Raw genomic sequence first — 25,972 nt, forward strand, 5'->3', positions numbered from 1 at the left:
TAACATACGCATCGTACTAGCGGAGAACTTCTGGGAATTATGGAGAAGATCCGAGAATCTGGAGAATAAGAAAACATACACATCTTTTTAAATGTGCAAAACAAAATTTTACCAGTGTTATACTATAAAGTCAAATAATATTCGACAGTAAAAAGAATAATTTCTCCAGAGAAAACTTAGGAATATTCACTAGGAACACATAAAACCGAACTTAAGTCTTATAAACTAAGTCGTAAAGTTGTAATTGAACCCAACACGAGTTGCAGATATCTCACTTGATGGCCACTAGACGGATTATTGCTGTTGTTACTTCTAGCGAGCTTAGAATTCAGTGTTGCGTGATAGTTTTGATTAGGTAGCTTTATGTCTATATCTCAATAGTGAATATTCCTTGAAATTCGTTCAATCTTAACTTGTATTTTTTCTTACCTGTTATTTTCCCGTTTTATGACCTAGAAGTTACGGTATAGAAAGATGTAAAATTAAATTATGTACCTACTTAATCAAATACCTACCGTATTGCTTAAAATACGATAAACTTAATTAAAATGAATATACGACTAAAAACTATACTATAAAAACTAGGTTATGTGTATAATTATGTCAAATTCCAATTAATAATTTAATCTGTTGATGCGAGGGCACGATATCAAGAGTCCTAAACCATAAAGGGTTCCGTCATATCAGGATAGTATAAGTCACAAGAGGTAGCGATACAATGTACTTACTACTAAAGTATAAAAAAGAAACCTAAAAAGTATTTATTTGTGTGGTTTAGGAATTAAAAAGCAAAAAAAATTACGCCACTATCAACCACAATTCAGATGCTGTAATTTCGCACGAAAGAAATGGATTTAAAACAACAATATTGTCGTTTACCAAACATTGCACCAGAGATACATAAAACGGTGCCAATTTTAATCAAAAATGCAAACATCAGGAATAAAAAATATTCATCCGCCGCTTTCAACCTATACGCCATTACTCATATGGTATCGTCCCTCAGCGGTCGCAAAGGTTTACCAGGGTCACATAACCGCACGGAGATTTTAATTTTGAAAAAATATCTACATAATAAACTGTGCCTTCTGGGTTGTTTGCCAAATATAAATGATGATGAATGAGCTACTGAGGTTGGTTTATGGGATCCGCGTTGTTATACTAATTTTATACGGCTGTTGAGTGATAATGTTGTGTCCTTTGGCAATATTATGAAGTTCTTGTAAACTTATAAGTTGTATACATATGTCACCGGAAGATCCACAAGTTATACATAATACCTGTACATTACAAAATGTACAAGGCAAAATTGTTGGGCCGCATCATATGATGGGGTCTTAAAGGTGTAGAACATAGACCATTATTTTAAATTATTTAATAAAATATCCAGCCTCTAATATGAATGCCCAAAACAATAATAATTCCTAAGAATTATATTAAAAACTAGCTGTTGCCCGCAACTTCGTCTGCGTGGGCAATATAGAATCGTCAAAATACTACTTATCCCGTAGGTGCATTCTTTCACGTGACAGTATAATTAGGATTAGCACTTAGCAGTCGCATAGATTCATTGATCAAGGTTGTGTTGTGGATGTGACCATTTATCTAAACAAAAGAAGTAAAGTTTGTGTCGTTGTTCAGCCAATTTGGAAAATTATTACGTATGGTGCGTAAGTAATTTTCACAGGAAACAGCTATAATCTATGTCTACATGCTTTGAGTCTGACAAAGCTGTCATTTGTACATTTTCTGCAGCTGCTGCGACTAATCAGAAGCCAGAAAGTCTGTCAGTCTTACCATAATATGGATATCGTCTTGTGTAGTTGACTGGATTGTAGATAGGTAGTCGCTCCAAGCAAAATATTGGTACTCAAACAGATTCGGTGACTGGAAGCCAACACCAACATAGTTGGGGAATAGCTGGATGGATGATAAAATGAGTCATCATCATCAGCAGGCGCATAGGGTAGGATAGTTTCACTTACTTACTCATGGTAAGGCTGACCCCACATTAGGCGTGCGCGATCCTCGGGCGTGTGAGTAGCGCGGGCGTCGCGAGCGCGCTGCGTGAACGTCGCGTTTTGCTGCCCTGCGGCATGTGTGAAGAGTGCAAGCGACGCGCTCGCGGCGAGCACGCGGCACTCGAGTTGCGTTCTTACCCCTTCGCCTGCTATCCCCGCCGCCCGCTAAACGCCTTAGCAGTTAAACGTCAAGGAGAGCGGCGCGTGCGCGCCGCGAGGGCGCTGCAAATGCCGCAGGGCAGCAAAACGCGACGCTCACGCAACGCGCTCGCGACGCACGCGCTGCGCCCGCGCTACTCACACGCCCGAAGATCGCGCACGCCTAATGTGGGGGAGGCCTAAGCCGGGACTCCAGCGAAATGTTTGCATTAGTTCACGAATAGGCAAAATGTACGTATCTGTGAGAGTCCACTTCATGTGTTCGTACTTGAAACCTGTAGTTTTGCCAAGATTTTCAGAATGTACGCTCGCAATTTGTCATTTCTTGGTGGAGCCAGCAAATCAAAAGAAACATAAGTGTTGTATACTGTGCGTCACTACCGCACACCGGGAAAATTTCGCTCTTGCGGAGGACGTTTATATACCATATTTTGTGTCACACGTAAACAGGACGACAGTAAGTATCCACCGAAACACTTTCAAAGATCTGATGAACGAACAAATTAGACCTGACTTGGTCACCTGGGGCCAATCAGAGCTCTATGAAGCGATAATACGCTTTGGCTCCTACTGTTATTGTGGTTTCTGAAAATGTATTCACCTCATTCAACGATGAATGTAATTCTGATGGTACTATTAAGAACACTTGATTAGCGCAGAAGCTGACGTTGGCAGGTCAACTCTTTTGACTTCTCGAATAGGATACCATTGGTTTTTGTGCAATGCATTCTGGATTAGGATAGGATATAGGTGGATAGGATTTGCAACAGAGAACAATTCTGTCTTTGTGATTAAATGACATCAAACGTAGTTTTATATAAAAGGTGTTTTTTAGGGTTTTTAGACTTGGCTCGGGTCTTACTGAGACTGTTCGTAATCGTGAACAGTGTATTTGCGATCAGAAGTTAAAAGTAAGCATGTCTCTGGTATGCGGCGCGTAATTTGTACGTTTTCAGACGCATAAAGCATTTTACGTGTGTATGGTATTAAATAGAGAGAGCTCCCGTTTCTTATCTGCACTTTGTATCTGGGCTTGTTTTTAAAGCTACAGAATCCTACATTACCTTCCTCACGCTTAGCAGCGCTTGCGAGAGATAGATCCTCATTTCTTCTAGGATTAAGTTTACATATTTTGCATCAGAAAAAATAATTAAGGTCTACTTAATACTACTCACTCAAAGTAATTTGTTTTAAGGCCACCACATTAGTGGAAGATAAGCTAAACTATGTTTATGAAAAAATCCTGATATGAACTCCATCTGTAACTTTAAATGATAATTAATTGTTCCACTAAAGTAATCATTTTTGACATAATGTTCAAAAAATTATTTAGATGGCACCGTTTTAAATTTGGCTGAGAACTATTAATTTTCTTTTCATCAAGGTAATAATTATTAGTTGGATTTTGATGTGGCACGGCAAACTGACAAACACTATTGAAATGTCTATTGAAAAATTACACTACGTGTTAAAATATGGTGAATTACGGAAAATACACAACTCCATCTGTTGAAATAATAATCCTCTATAAAGAAAATATTGTCATTTACCACCTCGCTCCTTTGACAAATTGGATGTATTTTATTTACCACAGATGGAGCTACTTTAAGCTTGGCTAAACAAAATTTTCATTTTTTTTTTTCTTCCGAAGTTACTTATAAAGGTGTGATTTTCTGTGTAAAGATTGATAATAATAGGCCGATCAACTAATATAAGTACAACATTCAAATGTACAGTTTTGACAAATAGATTGCGTGCCGTAATATTTTACATCTTGAATTCACAAAATTAATCATATCTTTTGATAGAGTGAATCGATTTCGATGAAACAAAAACTAAGTAATACCCCAAGTTACGTAGAATTTTTGTATATAAGCATTGTCTGCATTTAATTCGTAGATTTTACGTGAATCCCGAACAAACAAACAGATAAACAGACAAACAGACAAAAATAACAAAAATGATGGAAATGGGTTCTGTTAGTTATCCTTTAACATGCTGGCTATTTTTTTTGTCAATTTCTTCAATGTACAAAAATTACTTTTCTACAGATTTATTATATGTATAGATATATTTAAATATTTTTTCAAACAATATACAATAGTTAAATATTTAATAATCTCACTCTTTATCACTGTTCAACTGAAACTAGACACAATAGAATCAAATTAGTCTGTGTTTTGCTACCCAAATGTTTAGAACGAAGTTTTTGCTACAACTAGTTCAAACCAGATCACAGCTATTGTTGAAAGTAATTGTTCTGAAATTTACACATAATTTAGGCTAATTCTTGGTTTATTGAATAACTATTTTTTCCTGCGGTTTCTTCCATGTTCTAATACTCATCACTGCCAACCTCCTGCCTCTATCTCAATTTTATTCGTTAGTTGAAAAGCACATCTTAACTACTCCATACTTAAGTTCATCTCACAATTAATGACTTGACTTACACGCATAAAAGTTTACTTTTATAAGAAAGCTAGCTTGACCTTATAAAGAGTCTGAGAGAGCTGTTCCCTGCATAGGAAACTGTCTGGCCTATATTGACCTAGAGGTTCTCATTTGACCAAAACATTGTGAAAGTTCCAACTGTTACTAAAAGCGTAATATAAAAACAAACTCAAATGTGACTTAACAAAGAAATAACATTCTTTTCTAATTATAAGTTACAATAGATCCCAATTTACTATACAAATTACCCCTACATTCCTGTATTCTTCAAAAAAGATCGGGGAAGCGCCGAGCGTTGATAAATGTTCGCACTGTGTTCCCAACTTCCCACATTTGGGGGAAAAAGTTGTGAGTGACTGCAATCAAACTTCCCCACATACGATTAAGTGCGTATCGTAAAAACGTAAACATCGTACGTCGTAGTACGTGTATCGATAATACATCTCACAAACTCGCGTTATATTTGATCTCGATGAAAAAAGTTTACGCCGCGTATGTTTTGTACTTTATTTACATACCTACCTAATTCAACAATGTTTCGTCTTCTTTAGGTGTGTAATAGAAATAATCGTTATGTAAATCTCATATCAAACTGTAAAATATTTTTATATAAAAGTTCAGTGTCAACAATTACTTATAAAGTACCAACAACGCTTAAACACAAAATCTTGAGGAAGAGGTGCTAAAACAAAACGCGCTCACCCCTTTTATTCTCTACCTTTCTCATAATACCCTGGTGAATCGAACTCGGAGTCTCACAGATCTAGTAGATCAAACAAACGACCAGCTTCGTCTTCGCCACCACAACTATCCGAAAATATGTATATGTCTGAAGATAGAATTCGGAGTATAATTCACGACGTCTTCAAGTCTGAGATGAACAACCTAGTCGTTAAAGTCACCGAGTCAATGGCTGTTGTTCTAAAAGAGAAATTTGATGACATCAAGGAACAAATTGAGGGCATTGAAAGGTCAGTTAACTTCATAAGTGACGAATACGACGCTATGAAAACTCGCTTGGATACCTTGGAGGCTGGGCATAAGGAATATGTGAGGCGCTTTCATGAAATCGCTAGTAATAGTGGCGAACAAAAGGCGGCTATACTAGAAGCAAAAATAGATTCCATGGAACAACAGGCGCGCCAGTGCAACATTGAGGTCTGTAATTTGCCGGAAAAAAGAAATGAAAACTTGTTAACTATTACAGAGTCGATATGTAGTACCATAAATTCACCGGTATCGCACAATGATATTATATCCGTACACAGAGTGCCCCATGCGCGCCAACAGGATACTAAACCTAAGAATTTGATAGTCAAATTCAGGTCGCGGATCATTCGTGACAACGTACTTAGCGCCTATCGTAATGCGAAGAGCATCAAGTCTGACCAGATCGGAATATCAGGCGCTTCTGTTTCTGTCTACCTGAATGAACACCTGACTCTAAAGAATAAGGCGTTATTTCGTGAGGCCAAAATACTTGCTAAGAAAAGTGGATTTAAATATGTTTGGGTCAGAAACGCAACCATACTTGTGCGTGAGAGAGACAACGACAAGTCATTCGCGATTCGCTCCGTTGAAGACCTCAATAAGATCGTTGCTAGTAAGAAGAATGGTACAAATAGCGCCAACTAATGATTTTAAAGACACTATTATATTTTGTATTAATGTTTTTTCCCCCTGCTTACTGCTTTTATGTGTTAAATTATTTGCCTACACATACAATTCCGCTGTACTACGCCTATATTGCTGTTATTTCTTGTTTTTTCCTAACGACTTGTTTGTAATCTGCTTGCTGTTAATTGAAACTACAACTTTTCTTCAGTTTGATAAATATGTCCCATGTATATTGATTTTTAATTGCAAATTACTTAAATTATTTTTTTTATCATGTGCTTTTATACAATTTTACCGAGCAGTAATGCTCTGGGCTACAGGCTTAGAACTTCTGTTTCAATCCTATGTTCAAAGTATCGTACCTATGTCATTTCTTATTGTAGTAAGTTTATCAATCAATGGCTTCTAACAATATTATGATTTATTACCAGAACTGTAGAGGGATCCGTACGAAGTTACACACACTGTACATGAATATAATGGCCTGCTCCTACGATGTCATCATTCTGACTGAAACCTGGCTGATTCCCAGTATCCAAGATACCGAATTTATTGATGATCGGTACGTAGTGTTTAGGTGCGATCGCGATCGTTCTGCGACTAAAAAACATGATGGTGGGGGAGTGTTAGTGGCGGTGCTTCGTGGATTGCGGCCTACTTCTCTGATAACAACATTTCTTCACCCAGAGATCGAACATGTTGTGGTGCAACTACCTTCTTCCCAGCACAATAGACACCATATTATTAGTGCTACGTACATACCACCGCGAACACGTGAAGAAATATACATACAATACCTAGACATGTTGCAAGACTTAGCAAACGCTACTACTACTGACTCCTACTTCATTATTGGTGATTTCAACCTACCGGACATAGCTTGGTCGGACCAGGGTAATCATGCAACTGCACAGGTCTCGAACTCAATAGGTCGAATATTGGTGAACTTTATGAACTTAATCAATGGCTCCCAATATAATACAACGAAAAATAAATTAGGTCGTATACTAGATTTACTTATATCTAACGTAGATTGTCAAGCCATATCATGCAATACTCTGCTTGACCCCGATAGCCACCATCCAGCATTTTCCGCTTTGGCTTGCTTGACTATGCAGTACGCTCCCCTGAAATGCCGCACGGTTCATCGACATAACTTCCATAAAGCCGATTACGATGCAATAAATTATGAACTAGGTAAGATTGATTGGGACATAACACTCTCTCACCTCGGATCTGAGCAAGCCGTTAACGTTTTCTATGAGTCGTTATACGGAATTATCAAATCACATGTTCCATTAACCAGAACCAAAAATTCAAGCTTTCCGGTCTGGTTTTCCCCTTCTCTCATAAAAATATTTAAAACCAAAGAGCGCGCCTGGATTAAATGGAAGATGTATAATAATCAATCGGACTACCTTAACTTCGCTAACTACCGAAAGCTTTTCCACAGAGAGGCTGTCAAATGCTATCACAAGTACATTGAAGCAGTCGAAGACAGTATTCCTAAAAATATAAAGTACTTCTGGACTTATATTACATCTAAAAAGGGAAAAGCTAATTATCCGGCCAGCATGTACTTCAAAAATGTTTCTTCTGATGACCCTACGGACATATGCAATCTGTTCTCCTCTTTCTTTTCTTCGGTTTATGAACCATCTAATTTCGACCCTGAAAACTGGCAGCCTTCTGACAGCCTTGCGGATAACTCGTCTTGTATATCTGAGATTTACTTGCCTGTAGAAGTTATAAGACTGAAACTGAAATCTTTGGATCCTTCTAAAGGGGCAGGGCCAGATGGCTTACCACCCAACTTTTTAATTAAAACATGTGACGTCTTAGGTAATGCTTTGTATATCATTTTTAATAAATGTTTGGGTGAGGGGGTGTTTCCAACAATTTGGAAACGCGCGTTTATTACTCCTATTTACAAAAGCGGTGACAAGAATAATGTGGAGAATTACCGCCCCATTTCCATTCTCTCCACTTTGTCTAAAGTTTTTGAGAGTCTTGTCTACAGTGCCCTGTATCCCCATATTCACCAACTTATTATACCCGAACAGCACGGCTTTGTCAAACGTCGTTCAACCACAACAAATTTGATGGCATTTACAAATTATCTTTTTGAAAAATTGGATCAACGAGTTCAAGTAGATGCTGTCTATACAGATTTTCAAAAGGCGTTTGACAAGGTGGACCATTCTCTACTATTGGAGAAAATAGCCTTCAATGGTATTCGTGGTAATCTACTAAGATGGTTCGCCTCATATATTTTTAACAGGACCCAAAGAACTGTGGTTAATGGTTATGAGTCAGAGCCAGTTGTTGTTAAGTCTGGGGTTCCGCAGGGTTCCATTTTAGGGCCCCTTCTTTTTGTTATATTTATTAATGACATTAAAAACTGCTTTATAAACTCCAATTTTCTAATGTATGCAGATGACATAAAAATTTATAGGTCATGTAAAAATATGCAAGACTGCGCACTTTTGCAAGAGGACCTGGATAGGCTTTATGTTTACTGCACTAAAAATAAGCTTTTTCTTAGTCTTCCAAAATGTCATACCATTACATTTACTAAAAATAAGAAAATATTACATTATAATTATTTAATTAATAATGCGCGTTTGAACAGTGTTACAGCCGTCCGTGACTTGGGTGTCACACTAGATTCACGTTTGCATTTTGATATCCATGTTGATAACATTGTGAATAAGGCGTATCGTATTTACGGGTTTGTCATGAGATCATCTAGTGACTTTGCGCGGCCCTCTACGTTCTTACTGTTATACAAAACTTTGGTACGATCCCAGTTAGAATATGCCATTCAAATCTGGAACCCTATATATGAAAAATATTGCTCAAGGTTGGAAATGGTACAAAAAAAGTTTATGCGGTCTATGAACTATAAGTGCTTTAATTCAAAAGTTCCATACGACCAGTTACTGAAGCGTTACAGCGTTCTAAGTCTGGAGACCAGGAGACAGCTTTTGAGTGTAATGACACTACACGGGTTATGTAACAATAAATTCGACTGTATTGAACTTACTAATCAGTTATGTTATAGAGTGCCCAGAAGTGTTATACAACGAGGGGTGCGCGCACCTCGACTATTTCACACTGGCACTTGCAAAACTAATGCTGGCGTCCGCGCACCTCTTCGACGCCTTGTTGAAACATACAACACTCATTTTATGGAGCTCGACATATTTACTCTCTCTAACCAGTTATTTAAAAAAAAAGCTATAGATATTTTGTCTAAAAGCCCATAATATGCACAAAATAATATTATTATAGTTTAATAAATATACCTACTTTAGTTAAACAGATTGATTAAATTAAGTTAAAATTAAATTATTTATCTAATACAAAAGGCTCACGCAGAAGGCAATGTATTCTGTTAACTCATACCGCACTCCTTCTCTTCTCTTATTCTTATGTTTACATGTGGACATTGGAGTGGGTTACATGTTTGTGCAACTAGCTTTAAGTATTTTCTTGTATTTTCTCTAGCATGTAACTGTTTTTTGTCCCTAATAAAAAATAAAAAAAATAAAAAAGAATAACCAGTAGCGCGATTAAACTTCTTTGAAACAGTTTACCTACTTAAAATTAAGTTCAAATTCAAAATTTATTTTGCGAATATGTACATACATGTAGATCTTATTTTATTTTACAAAAGGAGCGTTGACCATATCCTACTAATATAATAAGGCTTGCAAAATTAAAGATGTAGTGTAGATAATAAGTAAGTCAAAAGACGATCATTCTCAATATCTTTAAATAATGTTCCTGTTCACTTTTTTTCTCCTAGGAAGCGTTTAAATTGCAGTTACGCAGTTGAAGAGAGTGTAAATTACAAAATCTCCAACACCTTCCAAGTATTTAAGTATTAGCTCTCATAAATTGTGCTTGCCTGGTACTATTTTCTGGCCGGCGCTATACAAGACAAGTAGCTCACACACGCTGTAGCATCTCTTTGTTTTCTGCGAGCTCTATAATTGCATCCTTCAGTTGTTCCCTGAGCACCGCCTTGAGAGCTCTTCTCGCGTATGAATTCCTAGTACTTTCGCACGGAGATGTGAATTAAGAGGTGCCAGAGAATATTTGTTGTACGAAGAAAAAAGGCAATTAATGGAAAACTCCAAAATAAGGGCGCGTTCACACGACACGTGCATGCCCAGCGCAAGCCACCAGCGTCCAACTCGCATTGAAATTTGTTAAATGAGAATTTGAGCCTTATAATGCATCAATAGATCTCAAATTGCATTTAACGAGGTCTACACGCGCACGCCATGCGCACGCCCCGCGCCCACCTCGCGCCAACCCTGCACTCGCCCTGCCCGCGCTCTGCACCCTCCCCGCGTACGCGTTGAGATACCTGGAAGCCACTATGCCTAGTGAACGAAGTAGTCCAGTCACTAGTAGTTTACGAATAACTTATCAAAAAATATTCTTATCAAGATTCATTAAAAAAAGTGAATTATAGAGCAGTGTTCCATTTTTTTTTATATACTTCTGATAAGTTACACAGTTAACAAGTTAAACATAGATTAGTTTTATCTCATTTATCAAACCTTGCAAACAGAAAATAAATGACGAAAAATTTTCACAAAAAAACTACTTACTTATTTGTCAAACTATGTTCATAGCAACTTGGGCAATGTTCAAACCAGACATTTCATTACTTAAGGCGTTCCCAGACACAAATCAGGTCAAGAGTTATGAGTGCTACACAATGTCACCTATACGGGAAGGCATATACTGTTACAGGGACCTACTTACCATCCATCATGCATAGTAGGTACTGTGGGTCATTGTCGAATATTCTTGACACGACCATTTCTCGGATGCATAAATGAGACAATAACTCTGTGTAATGCGCTTTCACACCAAAACTACTGAACCTATTTATACCGAACAGAATGCTAGGACCAGAGAAATCTACTAAGTAGTTTTCTCAGGACGCTAATATAACCTTGGGAAACAGTAGGTAATTGAAAAATATTTTAAATTTTATCCAAATTCTAAATTGTAAAATATCATGTTACATCATTACCGTTCCGAAAATCTAAAGAAAAAGTCAAGTGAATGTAAAATGATGGAGTTCACGAAGTTAATTGTTGGTAATTAGGCTCGTTACGGTCAGTCGAGCCCTCGACCTCAGAAAATTACGCCTTGAACATTTTTACGTCAGTAGGAAATAATTTTTCAATTCGACGGCGGAAAATAACTTTCGAAAGGGTTAAGAAAGATTGTTACTTAATTTTGGTTTTTATTTTTCGACTTTCTTTAAAAGAGTTCTGCTATTATTATAATGATCGAACAAATAAATAATTGTGTCCTTATTATACTCGCCAATAGTTCAGATTATGAATTCTAATCAGAAAAGTTTCTTGACATGAACTAGGAATACGTAAAAAATAATGTTGGTGATTGATTCACCCGTGCATCGGAGAGCACGTAAATGTCGGTCCTGCGCCTGATCTCGGTCGGATTGCCGTCCCATCGGGATATGAGAGTGAAGGAATAGTGAGTGCACTTGTGTCTGCACAAATGCTCGTGCACTATAACATGGCCTGCGCAGCTGGCTGATCTCTTTAAATGAGAACAGCCGCCGTACCCGAAATCGGCCGTGGACGCCATTATTATACGTAATGTTAGTGGCAGAATATACCCTGAAAGGATATTGACACAAAAATTTAGCTTAGAAAAACCGGCCAAGTGCGAGTCGGACTCGTGCACGAAGGGTTCCGTAAATTACAGTTAAATCAACCTATCTCAAAAACTATAAGAGATACTTTGATCAAACCAAAAATCGTTGAAAGAGTTAATTAGCATGCATCACCTCTATTTTTTTTAGAATTTTATACCCCGTAGTTATAAAAATAGAGGGGGGGGGGACATACTTTTTACGACTTTGAGAGCTGATATCTCAAAAACCGTTCACTTTAAGAAAAATGTTTTTAGAAAACTTTATATCATTTTAAAAGACCTTTCCATTGATACCCCACACGGGTATGTACATCGAAAAAAAAAATTTCATCCCTCAGTTACATGTATGGGGGGCCCCACCCCCAATTCTTTTTTTTACTATTTAGTGTCATATTTTTGTAGCGGTTCATACAACACATATTCCCATCAAATTTCATCACTGTAGTACTTATAGTTTCCGAGTAAATCGGCTGTGACAGACGGACAGACGGACAGACGGACAGACGGACAGACGGACATGACGAAACTATAAGGGTTCCGTTTTTGCCATTTTGGCTACGGAACCCTAAAAAAGCTAAAAACTTAAAAAAACTAATCCCATTTGGAAAGGTTACCCTTTGTTAATGCGCTATTGATGCCATGTAGGCGTATCATATACTAGCTTCTGCCAGCGGTTTCACCCGCATCCCGTGGGAACTACTTCCCGTACTGGGATAAAAAGTAGCCTATAGCCTTCCTCGATAAATGGGCTATCTAACACTGAAAGAAATTTTTAAATCGGACCAGTAGTTCCTGAGATTAGCGCGTTCAAACAAACAAACAGCTTTATAATATTAGTATAGATTTAGAATAATCACACAACCTACGCCTATTTTGCCATTAATATTGACATTATATCCCCCATCATTCGAAGTTTAAATGTAATTTTCGTATTGGCACTTCCTCACTCCCACAGGACATGGGTTCCTAATAGTTCCTCCCACGAGTTGTCAAGTATACGGAACCCTTATAAACTGATAAAGCCTGTTCCCATGGTTCAGTTGTTATAAGTTGATCTCTGAAAATGGACTATTCCAACTATTCGTTGGACAGTTACCAAGAAACCTAAACTTGCTTATGTTATAGAAAATTAATGTATATTCGGTAATTATTTTGCACACGTTGGATGTAAAGCTTTATAAAAAATGCATTCGTTGTAATGCCCAATTGCAATCTTAAAAGAACAGGTACTGGTAAGGTACTGTTTTCCTGCGGTTTCACCCGCGTCGCGTAGGAACTACTACACGTAAGGGGATAAAATATAGCCTTTTTTACTCGGAAATAGTAGCCTCTGGGCTACTATAAAAAAAAACTTCTCTATTATATTAGTATAAGTATAGACTAGTATATGAAATACACGATCAGGTATCGGCCGACTAAATAATTTAATACGATACTAGGAGACCTTTAAAATAAACTACTAGGACTTAACTAAACTATCGTCTAACAGTTTAACTTACTGTCTGCCTGCAGAGACTATTAACTTACAAAATTCAGTCTATCTACCAAATTGTCTAACATTCCTCATGTGTACAAAGTAGTGCATTTTCTCAAAGTGTATGTCAACAGTGTCGTCGAGGTAATTTTCTGCAGCTCGGAGAGTCTGTCAGCATCTCAGTAACTGCACGTAGTTGAGACCAACGGTTTAACATTGTATGCATTACTGCTTTTTGTGAAAGTTAGTTTATTTTGAGCTTATCGTTTTTCTTAATTTGCAGAGACTTTAGCGATGACTAACGTTCCTTCTTTGTATGAGAAGAGACCTGAAACCTGACCTGCATAAGAAGACTTATAGGTTACAGCAGTGTTTTTCAACCTTTTCAACAAACACTGGGTTACAGCAAAGAGTTTACAGCTTAATTCTTAATCGATGAATAATAAACGGTCAGTTTCTTTCGCATTTTTACACCTTACTTAGGATAATTTCCACCAACAACAAAAAACGTCCATTTTTCTTTAAAAAAACTGTTTAATTTCAATATGGGACATGAAAACTCGTAATAATTAAACAGTTGTTAAGAAAACTGATGGATGAAACGAGATGAACACCAGTATAAATATGCAGTTTCCTCAAAGAGAATCAAAACTCCAAATGAATATACTGACCTTTAAAAATAAAATCTAGACCGCTACAATTCTGAAACAATAAACTCGATCAGAAATAAAACTAACTGTCGGTAGTTTCCATTGGTCCACAATCAGTTACGTCCTATCCCCTCCCTTGAGAGCGGACGTTGAATTACACAAGCTTCCGAGCAACGAGCTAGTGTTGGGACACTATCGATATCAACTCGAATTCAATCTATTATCAATTATATTGACACTTGTCAATTGAATCGATGATAGTATATCTGATCTGTAGTAATGAAGAGTTTATTTTTATGTGTTTCAATGTGCTAATCTCACGAACTACTGGACAGATTTGAAAAGTCTTTCAGTGTTAGATAAACCATTTATGGAGGTACTCTAAAGTCTAAAGGTTACTTTTTATCTGGGTTCGCGGAGTAATTCCGACGTACCGAAGTTTTTGTATTAAAGTTATTGTTCAATTCAAAGGTCAAAAAATAAAAACTGCTCCTCACAAAAGTTACCTCACCTTGAAAAACTTAATGAAAACCAGAAATTTTACAATTCTGAAATAACAATTACTTTTGTGCAAAAAAACTCTATAAAACGAATTATCATAACAAAAGTTATGTAGTAAAAGTATCGTAACATTTGTGTTATTTATTAACTGCAAGTACATAAGTAAAACTTCATACGTTTATGTATATTGTGAAAGAACAATATAATTCTAATGAACACGAAGACGTGGTTCTCATTGAACATATTTGTTCATCCAGCTAAATGGGTTGAAGAGGTCAGATACTCGCTGCATCCGGTTAGAATAAGCCGACCCCAACATAGTTGGGAAAAGGCTAGGCAGTTGGTGATTGATTAGTGGCACTATTGAAATATAAACGTTACTATAATTCCATTTCAATAACATAAACACACGGCACATCATTATCTACATAACTCTGTCCCAAACAGCGATAAAAACATGTCACCTCCCTATAACTCACTCACTAAGAAACAGTAACAGTGGAACCAGTAACAGTAACACGTACACGTTATCCCGCCATTGTTTATCCTAGGATCACACACATTTGTCTCCATGTCGTCTGCAACGTACTATAGTACCTGCAGACTGAAGACTAAAAAGTCGGCCGACAGTTGGCCCAATGCATCTCCCGAGCCTATTCATAACGAAACATGAAAGGGCAAGACAGTATCCCTAAAGCGCCCGTTTTTCGGATGCTGTCCTTTTTGTAATATTGGTGTTAAAAAGTGCTAATCTAATTAGCCTTCTTTAATAAGCGATAATGACTTTGAGTTTGAAACCAATTTATTACGTTTACGTTGACTCACTTTGTGGAATTTTAAGAGATGGAAGTCAGCCCACGTCATCATCTGTCTAGCCTTTTTCCGATTCCGATTATTGGCTTCCAGTCTAACCGTATGCAGCTGAGTATCAGTGTTTTACTAGGAGCGACTGCCTGTCTGATCTCCTCATCGTAGTTACCCGGGCAATCCAATAACCCTCGGTAAGACTGTCAGAGTTACTGGCTTCTCGCTACCTGTAGCGACTGCCAAGGATATTCAATAACAGCCGTGACCTACAGTTTCGCGTGCCCTCCGAAACACGGTCATTAGTGTCCAAGACATACTTCATTCCAGTCAAAGTTTTCATTTGGTCTGATACCGGCTAAATACCTGATCTTTCTAATGTGCGTACTGCCATTCATCTTCATACTGATTTATGAGCCCGACAAACTATCGGCCGACTAAAAGTTTGCAGTGTGGGGAAACTCTAAATCTTTGAATAATACCCGCCAAAGACATATGTGGGTACTGGGTAGCGAGCAAAAAAGTTCTCAAAGGATCGCAGATTAACATGAGATTCGAATTAGGAATACAATTTGAATTTGGAATTGAAATGTTAGGGATATAATTGAATGTAAGCTGTGTCTACGCTAGACGAACCGAGCACGAGCGGAGCACGAGCCGAACACAATTCGTCTAGTGTGGACCAACTTAACAAGCCTCTAACGAGCGCGCTGCGAACATTTTGTGCGTGCTCGGCTGCGTTCCGCTCGTTGTTGGTTTTTGAACGAACATGGATTTGCTTCGCGCTCGCAGTGCGCTCGTGGACGTGTTTAGTGACAGACGTCAGTCGCTCGAGCCGAGCATCATGGAAACGCGAACCGAAGATACTTCCGTGCAATTAATTGAATTATATCAAAATAATCGATTGATATGGGACCCAAAACATGAGGATTATTATAAAAAAAATAAGAAGATTGATGCATGGTCTCGTATATCCTAAGAATTGGGATATACTGAGCTCCGCTCGTGCTCGGTTCGTCTAGCGTAGACATAGCTTTGTAGGTTCGTTGTACGTCCACACTTGACGCCGCGAACGACGAGCCGAGAACGGCTCCGCTTGTGATCCGCTCGTGCTCGGTTCGTCTAGCGTAGACACAGCAAATAGGTTTAGCTTGCTATCGTTTTATAGTGCCCTAGTAGATTAGGAACCTAAAAACTGTAAAAACACAAGAACCTTTTTATTGGGTTTTTGTTTATTAGATAGATCTAGAATAACTCAAATGTGAATTTTATAGGTACGAGAGAACCGTTAAAACTATGTATCAGTAAAATGTTTTCTTGAGGGAAGTAGTTAAACTTTACTAAGACTAAGACTATGTAAGAGCATTGAGCTCTTACTAAAGCTCTAAACGATAGTCTAATGCTTGTTTTCAATGTGGTGGAAACTTGAGTGCCTTACTCTGAACTATTGATATGATACTACTTACTGGTGAGAGGAACAATAACACTCATTCCAATATCTCCCGTTTCAATTTGTTTTGTAACTGTTTTTAACCGAATTTCCAAAAAAAGGAGGAGAAGTTCTCAATTCGGATGCTTGTATTTTGTTTATTAAACTAAACAATTTAACATGAGTTAACTATTATCTGATAGAGTTCCACAAAATAAGTTTATGTAAACGTAACTCCTCAAATTAATATAATGTGTCACCTTCTAATAAACTTACTAAACAACAAAGTGTTCAAGTAGCCCGTCATAAAATCTTAAATAAAAAACAACAAAAATCGAAACGAAAATGATCTAACCCTAAAATGCAACCAAAGTCCTCAATACTCTCAGATGTAAACTGAACACAGCAGCACTGGAGCAGGTTAACATTCAATACTTACTAAAACCAGAAGCCAAATTAAACTTAGTCAGAGAAAAGCCAAATTGCTTAGCTTTTGCTGTAAATAAGTACATTTCTGCAATCGGCTTAGCTCGCGATGGTAAGCCGAGCACAGTTGGATAGTATTTTTGTAATACTAGCAGCCTTTTAGTTAATTAAAGTTTTGTTTGATAAAATGTGGTGCACCTCTGCTTAGCCGTTTGAGAATTTGGTTCGATGTTTCATTTTAATTTAAACGAAACTTACAACATATTTATGCCGCTGCAAGACTGTATTGAAAGTTATTCTTTTATGAAAGTAAGAAATATTGATTTTACAAAAAAAAACTAAATTCAGTATCATTCTTAGGTATCATCAAATTTTCCTCATATTTAAAATTTCACCCAGAACACTTACGCATTTTGAGAAGATATGGTTAAAAAGTAACTATTCAAATTAGATACGGTGGCTTTGCTATAGCAATTTGTACGACTTCGATCTTCAATCTAAAGAAAAAAAATGCTACAAATAAATCTTTACCTTTTTTTCGTTAAAAAATACAACTAAGTTGGTGTATTTGATGTTTCACTCTAGGAATCGGGATTTATACACCAACACAAATTAATCAATCAATCTTCTTTGCAAGTTGCAATTTACTTAAATTAAATCACATACTAAATGAGCTTACTTTAATTGAAATGAAGCCACATCTATTTGAAATATCTTTATAAAAAAATCAATGGATTTGTAACTTCAATGGATGGTATACCATTACTGTCTAATGGTTTCAATTTGTCTGAATTGGTTCTGCCGTTTCGGTTGTGCCCCAATGATACGTCGGTTAAATGTGTATAAATAGGAATACGTTAAGTTTATATTTAATCAAAAATAACTCTAGTTAAAAATGAGGAAAATTTAAATTTTAATGACGTAATTGGCAGTCTTTCTCCACTCATATGTGCTTTAAACATACTTTTTTTCGTAAAGAAGCTATAATAAATCTTCCTTTTCATAGATTAGTGCTAGATTTTCCCAAAATCTAACATGCACTCAATTTTCTCAATATTCTAGCCCAAAATCCATTACGATAAGGTACGGATTTTCAATAAAACAAGTGTAAGTTTTTCTTATATCCTGCGATACTTATTTCAATTATACCAGGGGCCCGATTCTCCTAAGTTAATAATGTCAAAATCGAGTAGAAATCGAATCGCAATATGATCGCAATAGCAGTTTTAACCATATCGGGCATTCTGCTACTAATAAAAGACCAATCGTATTCGATTGACATTTGATTGGTGTGCGATTGGTCTGCTATTTTGGTGATTTTGGTCCATACGGTAGTTTGCTGTACAGTCATTTTGCAATCGTAAATCATTTGCAGACAAAATGATTCATTATTGAATGTCAGAAAAGGATAAAAACGTTTATTTCAAAGAAAAAATAGCGGAATGCCACATACGCTTCAATCGTAATCGAGTCGGGATCGGATCTCAGTCGAATCGAGTCGAACGTGAATCGTATGACGCTTAAGTAAAATTAGGAGAATCGGGGCCCTGGAAGACATAAATTGCAAGCTGTAAAATCCCTTAGAAGTATCACTTACCCTGAGAACATCCGCAATCTTCAGCCCGTGTTTTTTTTTCAAACACTATTAAATTACTTTCCTAATCCTATTAGCGAGGCATGCAAAGTAACGTTAAATAAATTAGTCAGAATATCCATTATAAAATTAATAATATACTGGCTCTTTATATAAGTTACTACCGTGCTCTAATCTTAACTTATGTATGTATCAAAATAACTGTCGCTTCAGTACAAATTCAAACTCGATATTGACCCGAATCAAGGAAGATTCTTCAAAATCTGATAAGAAAAAAGTGTGATATTGAAAAAAATATAAAGCACCACTCAAAATGGAGTGTCATTTCAAAATTCGGCTCTTTCCCATCAAAAATGCGAATTGATTTTCATACATTACTCTTTCATGTCCGTTCCGTTAGAAGTATGGATGAAAGATAACTTTGTGAAGTGGTTTTTCTGCACCTCCTCTGTTTTATAAGATCCCAGTGCCAACTTGATTGTCCCTGGTACCTAATGAGGGGGCTTAATCTTTGTTCTCTTGGCAATGTTCCTACTGTTTCTAGTGGAATTCACGAGTTTTTGTGACGACGCTATCATTCAGTGTTGCCATACATTACGACTTGTTGTATTACTTGCTATAAATTAGTGGCAACATTAGTTATTTGCTTGCTAATAGGTAGATAAGATATGTGCTCGTAAAAGCCTGTGTTAAAGCTGTACAAGAGTGTTATAGAGTGATTAGTTTTATGTGAATATTAACGTGTATAATGGTCTCTTTGCATTGTAACTGCTGTTAGTCACATAGAATATTGTTATCACGCTTGTTCACTCGGATTTATAATATGTATAATCCACAGATTAACCCATTTGTATAGAACATATTATTTATAAGGGAAATGCGCCAAATATGTCACAAATCACCTACATAAAAATCCCGTGATTACTGTAAATTGCAACACATTTTTTTCATATTAACTGATCTTCCTCTTAAAACACTCAGAGCCTGTTAAGGCCAGCGTTATTTTCAACGCCGACTCCCAATAACTTCTGACACCCTAGTAAAACATTTTCCCGTCCGACGTGAATGAGAAATGTCTGCACATTATTCTCCACAAATTACATTTATGAGTGACGTAACAATAAAACTTTTAGCTGTTACACAGAAAGCTATAAAAAGAAAGTGACTACAATAATTCAAAATTATCTCGGTGTTGTAATTTATTTTACTGCTCTTCAAAAGAGTGATTATGTCTGAATATATGTAATTTATTAGGATATATTAACTCACTAACACGCGCTGACACGACAATCTAAATATGAGTCGTATATTCTTGTCATAAACCAAATCTCAAACCAATTTATGCTTCAAACTAAGCATTATATCTACGTAAAATATTAACATTATACTCGTAATTCACCTATCTCCTTAAACTTTTATAACGCATATCTTTATCCGATCATACTTATTTATTACACGGTAAATTGGCTTAACTTCAAATTGTAAAAGTGACTATCAAGAACAAACTAGGCTTTAAGCAATTTTGACATTCTCAAACCAGCGTAATACATGTGTTTGTGTTCACAGCGTAACACAGAACGTTACGTAAAGCCGACCCTAAGACATCCATCATGGTAAGGACAGCACTCGCCGGTTTTCCCGACGAAAAAATATTGATAATGTCTCTAGAGACTCGATCGCAGTGTCAAGGACATATGACGCCCTGGTACTTGGTAGCGAAATTGGATAAACTGTCCTTAGATGTTTGATGGAAGGATCCTGATTTTGAATTTTTCTATTTTTATTTTTTGACGTGAACTGTGGATTTATGTCTATATGAGAATCTATCTGAAGTTATAAAATCTCTAGATTTATGGACTAGGTACTAGATTCGCCCGCGACTTCATGCCCGCTAAGTGTCATCCTAATCGATTCAGCAGCTTTAGCTTGATTGGCAAATAATATACAGAGTTATTTTCGCATTTATAAAATTAGGTAGGAGGTTGGCTAAATTGGCTATGTTAAATAATCAACGTATTAACTGTCACTATAAAACTACGTACAAGCTAAATTCTGACTTAAAAAGATTTAAAACACTATCCAGGCGTGCCAAATTGCATTTTGTTTCTTAAGCGGAACACACTCAAAACTGTTACCGCTGCCGAAAAGTTTGGATTAAAATATATCTCCTGAAGTTTCTTTACTCCTAGTCATTGTTTGGAACGCCTTTAGCTGTTACGGCTATTTATTTCTTTGTGAAGTTTTCTTGGAACCAAAGTTATCCCAAATAAACCAAGCGTATTATATCTACTTTTATCCGTATGTTTTGAAAATACTAATATATACCGATCACATCCTTGATTATGGTCAAAATGCTAAAATGACTCCACATCGAAAATACTTAAGAAAGTTTGTTCAGCGATATGAAAATAAAGGATCGGAGAGTACATTTGTTCATACATTTACTCTGTTCCTTTTTATAGCAGTTATAACTCATATAGAATGGCTAGAAATATCAAAAGAATATCCAAAAAATAACCTACGAGTCGTAGGCCACGACGAAATTGAGCGCCGTGGGCAGTTCACGTTTAGTTATTCCAAGTAATATAATAAAAAAGTTTATTAAACAGCAGTCATATACCGGTATTAACTTTATTTTGTACGAAACGTGTATTTAATTAATTTTCCCTACATTATTAAGGAAATAAATACAATTATCAGGAAGCTTCTCAATTTAATTTTCTGAATGAAATTAATTAAAGTTGATCTTCCGATACGTTTTTTTGTTGTTAATGTTCTTTTTAGCTTTTTAAAGAAAAGAAGAAATACAATTTCAAAATTATTTTTCATTTTGCTATACCGTGTACTTACGTGTATTTTGGTAACGATACGATAAGATACAGTCCACAGAGGAGGCTTCCGGCGACTGGGACCGCACTTAACTAGGACCGCGGTCCCGGTCGCCGGATTCATAAAAATTAAATAATTTTCTTCCGGCAACTGGGACCACTCATCTATAACTTAATAAAATCTATTATACAAGCCAAAATCGGTACAGTCAAACGAATATAAGTAGGTTTTAAGTTATTATATAATTTGACTGATTCTGTGATCCCATGGCGGCCATTTTAAACTTATTGTGATTTATGTTATCTTTTTTAAAATATTTACGGTACTAAGTACTTAAAGACTGATTTTGTGATAAATAATTACTTACTGATTGTTAATTGTTTGAAAATTGTTGATTATTGTAGAACTGTACCTCTACCATGAATTTAAAGCAATAGTATTTGCCGATACTCATACAGAGTAGGTACTTAAATATTTTGTATGGCAAATTTTGGTTCCGTAAGTGACCGCTAGAAGCGCTGTAAAATGTACCATACCAGCTTGCTTGCCCCCAGGGGGGCCTGTCCCCCACAAACGCCATATACAAAATATTTATGTAGCTGGTATCGACTATCGACGAATACTATTGCTTTAAGCTCATGGTAGAGGTACAGTGGTCAAAGATTGTTTTAAATGTATAATAACATTAGTTTTATATTTTATAAGTAATTATCAATACTTTTTATATTAAATAATAATTACTTGACTGATTTTGTGTGAAGCCATAATGGCTATTTTTAACTAACTGTGATTAACATAGGTCGTACCTACGTTTGTAATTATTATTGTGATTTATGTTATTTTAAAAAATATATTTACGGTACCACTTAAAGGCTGCTTTTGTGATAAATAATTCCTTTCTGATTGTTAATTGTTTGAAAATTGTTGATTATGATTATAAGCACGATTTACATGTTGCGCCGACCCCAAATGACTTGGGAACAGGGCAGGAAGATGATGATAAGCACGATTTACGTTTTTTTTACTATATTTACTATACCACTTTAAGGCAGATTTTGTGATAAATAATTACTTTCTGATTGTTAATTGTTTGAAAGTTGTTGATTATTGTAATTTTTTATTATTATTTTTACCATGATTTTCATGTATGTTTTTTTAAGGAAATTTTAAGTAACAAAACTGTAGTCAAAGGTCGTTTTTTTATATCATTAAATGATGTTTTAAATCAAAAAGGATTTTTATTCAAATATTAAATCGTCGTTTGACTGTACTTTATTTGATTTCAGTTATCGTTTATAAGTGGTCCCAGTCGCCGGAAGAAAATTATTTAATTTTTATGGATCCGGCAACTGGGACCGCGGTCCAAGTTAAGTGCGGTCCGAGTCGCCGGAAGCCTCCACAGAGACTTTGAGATAATATTTTTTCCTATGACCCTTCTAAATGGCAATTGGTCATAAAAAACTACCGTCAAGCCTTATAGCTTGCAACATTATACATTTTCACATACTACCTATCTTCATTAGCATAAAGTACTCTCTCCTTTATTGTCAAAAAAAAATACACCACTTTTTACTCACATTTATTTTCAGTTCATACCATTAACTCTAATCTTAACATGCCTTAGCAGTACTAAAAATCCTCTATCACTCCCTGTAGAGTAGTTCTGAAATTCCGGACCAGTGTCGAATACAAACACTAGGTAGCATGAACACTTTGAGAGAATTCTAGCTCATTTGTTTTGGCTCGTTAATGAACCGGTTCAAATGAACTGAATTTTGCTTTCAAGTCACGGTAAGGAAGTAGTATTTGAGGATACTGTTTAATTGTCGCTACATGGTTATCGAATCATCTCATGGTCCAGTCTAATTAATATCTTGCAAAGATCTAAAGCGTCAGTCTACTCCATTTATGTATAATGGCTGAAAAACACAAGACAACCTGAAATCTATGAAGCTTTCATCTGAGCAGCGGAAAAGACTTAGAATCGCTAAATATAGAACATGTTTTGTCACACGTACTTTAAAATGTTTTGTATGTAAAACAAGAGAAGTTCTACATCTCGTGGATCTCAATAACAGTCAGAAAATCTATGCAAAGCATTATACATAATTAAGGTACGTAGAAAAAAAATCAATTTTAAATGCATTGGAGACTCGTTAGAGGCCAAAAGTCTGAGAACCTGTCTTAACCAGGCGTACCGTGTTACACAGTTTTTCGGAGGTCAGATTGATGATCGCCCTTATTTTTAAACTCGGGTAATTACTAAAACACGCGCCCGTCAGTAGGCAGAAGTTTCCTTTAATTGCCCTTTCCAGGGCTATATGTCTTTGCAACAATCTGTCACTCTCAACCTAACTGTACTAGTAGGCGTCCCCAATGAAGGAAAAGTATGGAGAACGAAATGACTATCAGAGATGTCATAATGCAAAATCTTGTAAAAATGTAGAGCGCCAAAATGCGGGTGTTACCACAGATTACTATAATAGTAGTTCCGCCCTTACATGCCTTCTATAGAACCCGCCCTTTGTTTTCAAAATTAAAAATTCATTTGACAAGGAACCCGAACGTCTCGTTAGTTCTAGTAACTGATCACGCTTACCGTACATTGCTTGACCGTTAAGAACGCGCCTGACCTACCTCTCTTATGGCATCTCCGCTATATTTCCTTCCTACAAAGCTACACAGAAGTACTCAAGTCTGGAAATGCCGCGCTATTTTCGCGAAATATTTTTTAATAAGTACAGTACGATTCGTCGAGCATCAATCGTCACCGAGTGTCGACTTCAACGTTATAATACGCGAACTCAATCCAACTTTTATATTGAATTTTTAATAACCAACTTTGGAGCAGGCTCGCGAGTCGATGGCGAAATATGAAACTGAATATTTTAATTCTTTGATCGCGTTAAATGAGTTTCTAGTTGTTTGGAAAACGTTGTTATAGTCGTTTTTGTTGTTTGTAAGTTTATTTCCTTTGAAATTATGTTAATGAGATTATTTTTAAATTGTATCTTTGTGGTTATGTGTATGAAGGTAATATGGAATTAACTGATACTTACTCAGGTTAGAAAGCCGTCCTCAACATTATGTAATCAGAAAAAAGCTCGGGAGATTCATGGATACGTGAACGTATTGTAATTTTTTTGCTTTTTATAACTGGAAAAACTATTAAGGAAGAGATGCAAAAAAGAATTCATAGTTTATGGAACCTTTTGAAACATAGTCGTGTATTAAAATAAATTACTGGTTACAATACCAATGTAAACTGATAATAACTGAATGAAAACTTCGACAAATGCTATTATTCCGCAAGTTAATACGCCTAATCACGAGTAAATGAACTTCGAATTAACTACAGAGCTAAATAACACGCACTATTAATTACACTCGCTGACAACAATTGGGTGACAATTAGTTGCTTCGTATAGGTAGTTCAATTCTAAAAACAGTGTAATTTACAAACATGGTTTTACTCGCGAACAATTTTTTATAATCTTTCTGTCAATTTGTGATTAGAGATTGACGTTTAACCTAATTTATATATATGGAGATTAGCTTCGTTTAGTTTCTGTTGCAAATCAGGGAATAGATTGTCTATAGAAATACCGTTAGTGTTAGTTCTGAAATGTTCTAAAACACATTTACATAAATTAAAATAACTTAAAAGTAGGTACTAATTGAATCATTACTCATTACTGAACATAAGACCTGTGTTCTAGTGTTTTAAAGTCAATCAAAGGTTGAAAAGAGCAAATTAAGTAATAGTAAGTCAAATTTTTATTACTCCACTTTAGAATATACCAAATTATTCCAGCCTGATCATGTATTCACTAGCTTATCATTCGAGAACCCAGGATCTTTACAAAAATAGCTTAAAACAACGTTTAATCAAAATTTCTACTTCCCTGAATATCTATTGTGTAAACGAAAAGACTACGGAACAATCATAACATAACTCATTGATTTCAAAACTGGCCAAACCTTCAGCTTATTGGATTTGTTGTCAAAAGTTCTCGTATGGGCGATCATACGCGTCATATAGTCCGCATAACTTCACACATGTTTCGTCCCTAGTCCCAAATGGGACTATGTATTGGGACCACGGAGGAAGGTAACATGCGGAGAACCCAGCAGGTTTGGATGGATTGGTTATTGTACCCAATGGATTGGTTATTGTAATCCGTAGTCAGACATTTGTCAATGATTTTTGGTTTTGACAAATATGGGCAGGTTTCAAAGAAGCCTGCAAGGGTGAAGAAAGTAACTTTCCAAACACCCTCATTTTGGCGAGCTACTTTCTTAGGG

At 36.2% G+C, this 25,972-nt stretch overlaps 1 protein-coding gene across 1 annotated transcript; it reads left to right on the top strand.

The window, feature by feature from the left end:
• The first annotated feature begins 5,442 nt into the window (after positions 1-5,442).
• Positions 5,443-6,520, top strand: LOC124639714. Its single transcript, XM_047177175.1, has one exon. The coding sequence runs from the start codon at positions 5,451-5,453 to the stop codon at positions 6,264-6,266; it is 816 nt and encodes a 271-aa protein (XP_047033131.1). The 5' UTR covers positions 5,443-5,450; the 3' UTR covers positions 6,267-6,520.
• The last annotated feature ends 19,452 nt before the right edge of the window (positions 6,521-25,972 follow it).

This window comes from Helicoverpa zea, chromosome 19 (assembly GCF_022581195.2).
Source record: "Helicoverpa zea isolate HzStark_Cry1AcR chromosome 19, ilHelZeax1.1, whole genome shotgun sequence".
NCBI lineage: Eukaryota > Metazoa > Arthropoda > Insecta > Lepidoptera > Noctuidae > Helicoverpa > Helicoverpa zea.

Bases quoted from the DNA above. Each gene is read 5' to 3' on its own strand.
- LOC124639714 (XM_047177175.1), top strand. From the start codon at position 5,451: ATGTATATGTCTGAAGATAGAATTCGGAGTATAATTCACGACGTCTTC.